The sequence below is a fragment of the Protomyctophum parallelum genome (genome assembly GCF_964188405.1).
Source record: "Protomyctophum parallelum genome assembly, chromosome: 3".
In the NCBI taxonomy this organism is placed as follows: domain Eukaryota; kingdom Metazoa; phylum Chordata; class Actinopteri; order Myctophiformes; family Myctophidae; genus Protomyctophum; species Protomyctophum parallelum.
In genome coordinates, this window is record NC_139698.1 from 32,957,678 (window position 1) to 32,968,742 (window position 11,065).

The 11,065-nt window shown below is 44.8% G+C and overlaps 1 protein-coding gene across 1 annotated transcript; it reads right to left on the reverse strand.

The window, feature by feature from the left end:
- Window positions 1–7,786: 7,786 nt before the first annotated feature.
- Window positions 7,787–10,699, reverse strand: LOC310856662 (E3 ubiquitin-protein ligase BRE1B-like; the record flags this gene model as incomplete). Its single annotated transcript, XM_083762134.1, has 1 exon — window positions 7,787–10,699. One exon carries the CDS (start codon window positions 10,697–10,699, stop codon window positions 7,787–7,789), a length of 2,913 nt encoding a protein of 970 aa, XP_083618260.1.
- Window positions 10,700–11,065: the final 366 nt, after the last annotated feature.

Below are 11,065 nucleotides of genomic sequence, written 5' to 3' on the forward strand. Positions count from 1 at the left end.
GCTTTCACCGGAGAGAAGTTCAGGTCAATGGGTAGTAATTAACACAAGAAATGTTGGTTAACCACCTATGATCCTGCATAGGTGGTGGTAATGTGTGACATCACTTACTGTATGCCACAGGTGTCAATATTTGGGAATTCTGCTGTAGTGTAGGTGTGATGGCACTTTTGATGTAAGCGTCCTTTTGTGAAGTCATTATGATGTACATGACCATATTTGGACACCGCATTGATGGGGGAAGCAGGCGAAACATTTAACATGCATTCATTTGCATGATCATTTTCCAACCAGCGTCTACTCTATGCACACATAAGCACATAAACATACTGTAAAGGTCCACACACACCGATTTTCGGATTTCTAGCGGCGTTTCTCCATCGGGTTTTCCGAAAACGTGCCCAGTGTGCAACCACCTTAACTGTACTCACAAAATAACTGTATTCTTCACTGATCTGTAGCTACCTCCAGAGGGCAGACTAATGTCATGCATTGCAGTTTTGTACAATGAAAGTAAAAATTACACTTAGAAAGCAATAGTGTGTGTGTGTGTGAGAGAGAGAGAGAGAGAAAGCAGAACTGTGTGTGTGTGTGTGTGTGTGTGTGTGTGTGTGTGTGTGTGTGTGTGTGTGTGTGTGTGTGTGTGTGTGTGTGTGTGTGTGTGTGTGTGTGTGTGTGTGTGTGTGTGTGTGTGTGTGTGTGTGTGTGTGTGTGTGTGAGAGAGAGAGAGAGAACTGTGTGTGTGAGCTATGCTCACAGGGTGTAGTGATGCGTCTAGTGCAGCATGCTAGAGAGACGTTGCATGTAGAGATGCATGTGACCCCCCTCCCTTAGTTCCTGCCGCTGACCTACCCATTCTGGGTGAGGGAAGCTTCCGAGCTTCCGAGGTCAGTACATAGCCTCTCCTTTCACCAAGATTCCTATTGTGCCTCCACGTGGCAACGCACGGTAACTGGCATCTCGCGAAGCCAGGCTAAACCAGCTCTGAAGCTTGGACACCATACAGACGGCATATTAGATCTCTGGAGGCTTTCCACATCCGCTGTCTGCGAAGGATCCTGGGCATCACATGGGAGCACCACATGACCTACGCAGAAATCTATGAACGCACCAACTCATCCAGCATGAACGTGTTTCTTACACGCAGACAGCTCCGCTGGTTATAGGCCATGCGCTCCTCCTGCAACTCAGGTTTCTCCCGCTTGGAGGAGAAGACATCCCTGAGACGTGCAGAGAAGCGCAGGCAGCGGCATGAGCACGCTGCAGGGACTATCCAACCAGGCTCAACACAAAACACCCCTGCCCCACGTGTGGAAAAGTGGATCAGCAATTGGGCTTAACCGCCACATGTGGGCGCATGAGCGCACCAGACGCTGAAAATCCCCCTTTACCCCCGGGAGATATAATAAATAATAATAATAATAATAATAATAAACTTTATTTGTATAGCACCTTTCATACATAAATGCAGCTCAAAGTGCTTCACAGGGCACAGGACACAAAAATATAATACAATAAAACACAAGTAGTTAAAATGATAGAACAATGGCAAAGAACAAAATTGAATATAAGAACATAAAATAAATAAAAACAAATAAAAACACCACATGCAGCAATCAGTCAGGGCAGGGTAGGAACGTGCATAGTAAAACTCAACTAAAAGCAAGAGTGAAGAGGTGAGTCTTGAGTTGAGATTTAAAAATGTCTACAGAGGGTGCGTGAAGTCATCATCGACTACGATGTACTGCCATAAGCAAGTGTGTGTGTGTGTGTGTGTGTGTGTGTGCATGCGTGCGAGAGAGAGAGCAAGAGAACTGTGTGTGTGTGTGTGTGTGTGTGTGTGTGTGTGTGCGTGTGCGTGCGCGCACGTGCACAGTTGCACACGCAGGAGTGATGTGGTTAACCTACAACGTGACATAACTAACAGTAGAATAATACTAAGTATAGCAGCTCACGCTGTAGCATGAGGAGCAGCAACAGGATGAAGGGCTCAGCATTCAGAGCTCATAAGTGGAATCCCATAAGTATTTGTTTTTCTTTCCTTTTTGTTCTTTGTTTTTCTTCATGGTGTTTTCGTTCATATTCTCCTCATCCTATTCCCATCCACCCCTTCCTCTTCTTCAATGGCAACATGTAGTGCATGTGCATTATTTTCCAAAAACAAAGGTGTTCTTTATAATGCTGTGTTTCCCAAACATTGGCTCATTGACCGTGCATGGTAAATTTTCACCCAAAATTCACCCTGCCCAACATGTGATTTTAATCATTTCCTCATTCCATTCTTTGAGCCCAGGTGTTCTAGGGACCTTCCAATTACACAGCAGTATTCTGGCAGCTGTAACAAGTCCATCATTTTTAGATATGCCTGGGACCACTGTCCTGTCCCCTAATAGACAGAGCTGCGGATCTATTGGCAACGTGAATCCCACCCATTCCTCATGGAATTCCAGTACCCTACACCAGAAAGGGTATACTATGCGACAGTCCCAATTATCATATGCATATATGTGCCAATTTCTTCTTTGCATGTATTATTATCCGCTATTCCCATTTTAAGTAATCTAGTCGGTGTCAAATAATATCCAGTATAGGTTTTCAATGTAATGAGTCATGGGATGCAGGGATGGTCTTTTAGATGAGTCCCAGGGACATTTTATGAGTCCCACTTCAACAACGTTATAGTCATATTTTGCCATTTTTACAAATTGCATTATGGTTATAATGTGGTTATATTCATGTAGAAAACAGAAGAAGAAATGATTATTATAACTAAAGCTAGCAAAATAAACTAGAATAAAAACAGTACAGTAGTACTGTAGTGCATCCCACATGCAGAGGTCATTGTTTTATTGCGTCCCAAGTCCCAACTATAAACTGCGTATTGGGATGCAAAATGCACCGTATTTTAATATGAATATCTATGAATGATCTATAAATCGCTTGGCTTTTTTAGAAGAGTACATCAGATGAAACATGGCTGCTCCTCTTCTCAGCATGGCACTAGTTTGACTTTTCTGTTTGGATGAATGGGCTCTCTATGGGAAGTAGCACCTAGGTAGCACCTTGCTGCCGGCAAGATGGCTGCGGTCTGAATAAAGACAATCCTACTCAGCCTGAGCCTATAGTATATAGATCGAGTGGGTATACCATTGGTTAATCACTACAGCTGTGACTGATTGTGACGTTATACTGTATAACATGCCTACTTCCGATAATGTATCAGAACTGATGAATACCCACACTCCCACAGCGGTCGAAACGCTGTTTGTGGCTAAAAATAAAGTTTCTACTGGGAGCTACAGTGTGCAGACTTCCCTTCCTTTCCTCCTATGTACGTATTGTTGTTCCACACCGGTTTACTGTAAATTTGTTGGGATGTGCGTGCTTCCCATTGGTCTCTGCTCCTCTACTTGCATCATCACAGAGTTTGATGTCTAGTTGTCTGTCTATTGAAGTCTAGTCCGGTTTAAGAGCCGACATCTTCAGTGGGAATTAATAAAACTGATCTGCTATTTGAACAGGAGCAGACGTCACAGGAAGAAAGAAAGGCCAAGCTTTCTCAAGACGTGTGATCTTCTGAGGTGGGAATGTTCACAGGTTTCTGTAACTAGGACAAGCTCCTTTTGTTTGTCACACACACATACAGTGTGTGCAATGCATGCATGTGTGAGGGTGGAGGGGGTGGCCCTAAGCAACAGCATAGACGACTTATGCCATCAGCCATCCCTGCATGTGATCAACATTTATAAGTTAGATTTTTCAGATCCCATTCCAAGTGGCTATGACCAAAGTTTACATGCCCGAGGGTAGGCAACCCGGTCAGCCGGAGACTAGTTTTCTTTGTCTTTGATTTCATATATTGCTGCTTCATTAGCCAAACAGCACAGATTAATACAATGGCAAGCAGAGGAAAACAGTCTGTTTCAGGACTAATCATTGCTCATGTAGGGTTGTGACCAGCAGGATACAGTTTAAAAAAACAATAATATCTGACGAGAGGCCCTTGAGGAACTTGTGGTAACCCCAATTGTTCCAGTGGAGTTTCATGCTTCCTGACAACAGAAGAAGACTACAGTACCGTTGTTCCTCTTGAGTGACAGCGTGTGTAATAATATGCCAACCAGGGGGGCAGTCAGACAGATATTTTGTAAAGCCACAAGGAAATCGGGATTTCCTGAAAGTTCATATAATGGCCTGTTGTGGCGCTGTCATTGGGCCCAAAAAAACCCATAGCCCCATAGAAGTCCATGTATTTGGGCCCAACTTCACCTAGACTGTATTACCTTAACAAACATGGTCATGAATACTTTTTGCTTCCAGTCACTAGTTTAAAGTCTAATTTCTAATGTCATAATATTCTTTTTGGTAAATTATGGTCCCATTTATAAAAAAATGACCATAAAGTCGCGCATGTTCTGAGGGGCGTGGCTACCGTTACAGTCTATGATCGGGATTCCCCACCATAGAGTATTAAAAGGATAGAGACTAAACTGGCGCGAAGCTCCGCCCCCTCCGCTATTCATGTCAGTGGAAGTTGCTCAGTGTCGTTTTGAAGCACCCGGAAGGCTGCCGGAAGTACCGTCTATTTCCGCATTTTTTCACTGATTCAGCATTTGGACACCAAATTTTGTTGTCCAAATGCGGAAGTGTAGCTGGGCTTTAACATTGAGCGCTCGGTTGCACGGGGTTTCCTCGTCAACGGGTCCGCCTGCAGTCCTTCCTCTTACAACTAGGGCCCAGCGCTTCAACATTGGAGTGCCTAGCTGGCCCCTTGTTCCCCACACACTCGAGTCAAAATAAAAACCAACTAAGAAGAAGGGGGGAAGTCCCGCCTCGTTGTCTGGGCCAGCCAATGGGCCAGCTGGGCCCAAACGGATCTAGAAAGATGGCGACTTACAATTCAAGGACTGACAGGCTTAATTTTACGTTCATGTTAGACCCGGGGAACGCTTTGTCCATATTTTTTACAGTCTATGATGCCAACACATCCCTCAGCAACCTTAATCCGGTCGTATTACTTTGAGGTTCACTAGAATGTAAAGTGCATTATAAATAAAATCCATTATTATTATTATTATTATTATTATTTATTATTATTATTAACGCATCCTTCACCAACCTTAATCCGGTTGTTTTAACGCATCCCTCAACAACCTCACCAACAGGAGGTCGAATTAGGGCAGCACCTGTCCTGCATACAGGAGTTCTCAACCTTCCTTGGGGAACAGGGAAATGCAAATAAACATTACATTTGTGACCTTTTATACCAATATTTCAAGTCATGCACATTTCTTCTACAGTATGGCACAATCCAATATACCATGGTTGGGACTTGGCAGTATGCCAACAATATGTAGCGTATAAAAGTCACAAAGAATTGTTCAAAAAGCAAAAGAAGAACAATGCCACAGAACATTGTTTATCAAAATAAGAACAATGCCACAGAACATTGTTTATCTTAAAATAACATATCCCTTTTTTGACTATTGATATACTCCACAAACATTGAGATGTATTAGATGTGTTCTCTTTCATTTGACATAAGAATAAAGTTAAGTATGTGGTCCTCATCCTATCCATGGCAGGTTGACTGGTTCATGCTCAGCTCCCTTCCGAGAAAATCACAAATGAAACAGAAGGCTATAAGACAAAATAGTTAATAATTAATAATGAAAAGATTATCCTCATTTCATTAAATAATTATGAACTATTTAGTCTCCCTCACCATGGCAAATTGGCAAAATTACTCCAATGTTTCTGTTTTCTTATGTTCTATGAAAAAGTATATTCTGTTTAATGTTCTGACATTTCATATGTTGATCTTATACCTCATCAACCCCTATACACTCAAGACATGCTCCTTATATGGCCAGTACAGCATTCATTCCATGTTGATCTGACCCCCCATGCCGTGTCTTACTGGTATTATGCTGGATAGCAATTACATAATAAATAACAGTCAGTGTTCTGGGGTTGTGTTTAAAGTATTCTGTATGGCTTCTATGACCCTGTTGAGCTCTGGGAGGAGCAGCAGGCACCAGGAGTCAGCTAGACAATAATCTGAATCAGTGCAAATAACAGGACCAGAAAGTCTGTTTGCTTGTTGAGTGTGAGTAAAACTGAGTTATTGTGTGATATTATATTCATTACATTCATGTTTAGCCCGATGTATGGTCAGTTTCAGTGTTTAACTGATTCTTTCAGTTGAATGTTATTCTTAAGTTGTTCACAGCCAATGATAATTTAATTAGATGTTTCATAATAGTTAAGGTGGTTATGAGTGTTTTTCTCATGCCATATGTAAAAGAATGGTCCTCTGTTACTCATTTTGCACAGCATATTGGCACTTTATTAACGTGCACAGTTGCAATATGTTTGGGAAGTGCAATAAGGTGGAGTTCTATTGTTGAGGTTTGTTTGAATGCCTAACAATAGCCTGTGATGTATTTCAGTAAGGATTGGGCTAGACCATGTCAGGATAGCAGGGGGGGTTAAGATGTGCTGTTGTGATTGATTATTTATGTTGTAGTGTGAAGGATTTATAACTTGTGTAGTTCATGTAGTTCACAGAAACTTGTAACATTTGTATGGTTTAAGGTTATTTATTTATATGTATTTATTGTATGCTTATGCATGTATGTATTTATGGTATGTTCTGATTTGAAGACACCCCTGTAAATGGTATAGTCCATTCTCATCTCATCTCCAGCTGGGTATAAAATGCTGCCATTTTGCCAGTGAAATGAAGTCTGTGCTGGGAGCTTAGAGTATATATATGAATAGAGAAGGCACCCAGAGGAAATCTTGAGGCGAAATGGACATAGTGGCCGAATGAAGGTATTGCAGCCTGGCCCCAAACACATGAACGCGCTGTCCGTTGACTAACATTGTACACGTTCACGACGGACGACGCTCGTGTGCGTTCAACGGCAGCGCGTTCATGTGTTTGGGGCCACTCACCATTGCAATCCGTCCCAGAATGCACTCTGTTCCTACCAGGAAGGAGGAGTGAATCCGCCTCATGCGCTTTTGAGCAACTTAATGCAAGTGGATGGGAGGAGAACTCGGGTGTCTTCTCTATAGATATATAACTCTATGGCTGGGAGTAGAGAGCTTCCTGTATTTATGCCAGTTGGTATGTGCTCGTTTGGTCAATAAACATACTATTGGTTAACCTTTACCAATGCCTCTGTACTGTTTCTCCAGCCACTAATACGGTCATTCCTACACCATATATCTTTCTTTATATCTCTGCTGTCAAAAGATCTTTCAGGAAATGAAAAATATATATTTTTAAAAACCTTATATTTTGAAAACAAAGCAATACTGCCTCATCAAAGTTGGTGTTGCGACTTTATATATTGTCAATTACTAGCATGAGAGTGGGAGAGGTGGTAAAGTTAGTTGCTTTAGCAGACAGTTTGAGGACCAATAGAGTTAAGATGTTTTGTCCAAAATGTGTTTTACTTCCATTATAGTTCAATATTTTCAAAGCAACACACAGACATAAAGGGTGTTCAATAGCACTGATTTATGCAAACAAATCGAAAACCTCAAAAAGCGATTCATAGGAGGTTTCCTGCTGACAGCAACGGTATATGAAATGAATAAATCTGCTGACACTACTGTTTGGTCACCAACGATGGCACCAATTGGTAATGATGAACAAAACATTTTCTGGTGAGAGAGAGTGTGAGAGAATGCCTGCATCTCTGAATAAATCCTCAGTTAACTCTCCTTTGGTTCTATCCACCTACTATTCTTTCCCCCTCTCATTTATATTTGGGAATTAGGTGATGTAGATGCGGTGGAAATCGCTGGCTCCGAAGGCGCAGTTGCACATGGGGCACTTCCTCTGCCGGGTGCCGTAGCGTGTCTTCAGACACTCGTAGCAAAACACATGGAAACACTTGGTGAGAACCGTGTCCTTGTCTCGCATGTTGCAGCACGGACATTGCAGCTTAGCCTTGTACTGGTTGATGTCTTCTTGCAGGATCTCAGAGTCTGGACAAAACTCCACCTTCTGTTTCTCCAGCTTCCGTCTCAGCCGGGACAAAACCTCTTGCGCTCGCTTGAGGGTTCCACTCTCCCTTTCTTGGGCAGTGCGTTTCTCAGCTACAGAGACTTGGATCTCCTTGAGCTTGGTCTGGGTGTGTTCCAGTTGCACCTTCAGTTCCTCTGCCATCTGAGCAGCTTCCACAGTCTTTCTCTTGCTGGATTCCACTGCTTGAGTCCGAACCCCCAGCTGTTTTTCCAGAGCAGCCAACGAGCTCTGGAGGATGCCCCTTTTCTTCTCTAGCTTCTGTACAACCAGCAGCTGTGCATCCCTCTGGGTCTTGAAGGTCATGACCTGCTCGGCTAGCTCCTCCTTCTCCAATCTCAGCTGCTTGTATGTCTGGTTGGACTTATTGAGTTCGCTCATCGGCTGAAAGTTGACGTCTTTTTCCCTGAGCTGCAACATTAGACAGCTGTTCTGCTCCTGCATGTCTTCAAATGCCTGGCACGTCACATCCAGCTCACTCATCAAGGACTCCTGCTGCTTTTTAGTGGCAGTGAGTTTCTTCTGGAGGTGGTCGATGGTCTCTTCTGCCACCCTGATCTTCCCCGGTGTGTCTTTTTTGGCCAGCTTCTTGCTCTCTTTACTCTCTCGCTCCTCCATCTCTCGCACACGCACCCTCAGTTCATCCAGCTCAGCTTTGGACTTAAATTCGGCTGCCATCAGCTGGACTTTGTCCGTCTTGCCTTTGGGGCCAGACTTGTACATGTCCAACAACGGTTTCATCTCCTTCTGGGATTCCTGGGCTTTCTTGAGCTCATCTCCCAGCATATTCAACATGTCTGAATCCTTCAGCTCCTCGCTGTGCTTCCTCTCTCTCTCACACTCACACTCTTGTTCCCTCTTGGCCTCCCGCTCTCTCTCATGGGCATGCTGCCTGTCCAGCTCCTTTCTCCTTTCCTCTTCATCCTCCTTCTCCTCAAACTCCTTTTTCTTCACATTAGTGCTATCGCTCATCATCTCCAGGATGAGGACGGTGGCAGTGTTTCCGCTCTGGTACCCTAGCTTGTTAATCTCCATCTGTGTCGCTTGCAGCTTCCTCTTGTAGTGCTGCACATTGCCCTTCAGGTGCATGTTGTAGTTTTGCAGAATGCTGATGAGGTGTCTCACCTCTCTTCTGGTGGGCGCTGCTTGTTCGTTAGCTGCTAGATCCAGCTCAAACTCGATGTACAGCATCTCATACTCTTTGCGCACCTGGGCCAGCATTTCCTCCAGCTGGATGACCTCAGTCCTCATTTTCTTCTGAAAGGATAGCTTGTCACTCTTAATTTGTTTGATCTGTCGGAGGTGGGCATTCCTGGCTGAGAGCAGCAGGGCCTGGGCCTTGTCCAGCTGTGTCTTCACCTCCACAGACTCATCGAACAGCAGGGAGAACTGGGACTGGAGACACTTGAACTCTGGGCTCTCCTTCAACACCTCCTCAGGAATGTTAATCAGGTCCATCTTCAGTTTCTCCCTCTCCCTCACAGCCTCTAGGTGCTCCAGTTGTAGCTTTTCTAGCTCCGCCATGCGGCCGTTAGCCAACTTCTTGTTGTGCTCCAACTCAGCAGTCAGACTCTGAAACGTCTGAATAGTGAGAGTGATTTTCTGGCCACCAGGTAGGCCTCCTGAGCTGTCTAAAATGTTGTATGCAGTGTTCAACTGCTCTAGGGCCTCAGCCAGACGCTCGTTGAGCTTTTGCTCCCTTTCGTGGAGCTTCTCCATGTCCCACTGCAGGTGCTCTACAGTCGTCTCCATCTCAGACACCCTGGTTTTTGAGCTGGTAACCTTATCCACCAGCTCGTTGTACTCCATAGACCATTTGTGGTGTCGTCCCTGCAGGAAGCAGGTGAGGTCCTGCAGCCGGACATTTTCCTCCGTCAGTGTGCGGTTCAGACTGATGACGTCAGATCGGCTGTCACACACTGCTTCCTGAACATGGTTGCAGAGATCAGAAATGCAGTTGTGGAGCCTGTCGAAGGCACACACCAAGCAGGCGATGGCCTTTGTGCTGAACTGCATGCGGTCCTGCAGCTGCAGACGGAGCTCATCCTCAATGCTGTGGTCCAGTGTGGCTAGGAGGGCCTTGGCATTCTCACTAAGGGGAGGACGAGGCAGAGCACTGGTTGTGCGTTCCCACCCCAGCTCTGTGTACGTCTCCACCAAGACATCAGGAGGAGCAGGGGGCTGACGCCCCCAAGTCTCCTGCTGATTGTCCTCCTGTTGCTCCACTGGTGATGGTGGAATCATTCCCACCTCCACCGAGACAGGGTCTAAGGGAGGGCCCAGGGGAGGGTCAGGAGCAGGTGCTGCTGGAGGTTCCGGCTTGAGGCGTTGGCTCAGTACACAAATGTTCTCTTCCAACTGAGACCAGTAGCGGTTGACAGTCAGTAGTATGGTGTCATCAGTGGCTTGTCTTTTCTCAAGCTTCTCAATCTTTCCTCGCAGCTCGTCCTCCATCGCCTGACGCTGCTCCAATCGCTCATACAGTTTCCTGTTCTGGAAGTGAATCACCTTCGTGTCCATTTCCTCTGTGGAGGACACTGGCCCTATGCGAAAAGGTTCAATAAGGGTGGTTGTTGCCTTTCCTTTTTTGTTCTTCTTCTCAGGTGGGCAAAGGGGACTGTCTCCTCCTGGGGGTCGCTTCCCCCTGCCAGAATCTGTCATGTTGACTTATTCACCCGTAGCATCAAAGACTGCAACATCTAGCTGCTACCCGGTTTGTCTTTTTATACTGGAGAGCAGGCTATATTCCTCACATCCCAAAGTGCTTTTATGCAATAAATTGGCGAGTGGAGTTGACTTCAGTGTCATCATCTAATCTAAATAGAATATAATCAAATTCTTGGCTATTAGAAAAGGGGTGTATTGTCAACTGTTACATCAATGGTTAACCCATATTGCCAATCAGAGTATTTGGAGGTCATTCTGATGTCATGGACTTCCATTTTTGGGCACTTGCCCAACACGAGCGTTGATGACACGAGCGTTCTGCAGCTTAAAAATCACACCTGTGTGAAGTGAGGCGATACA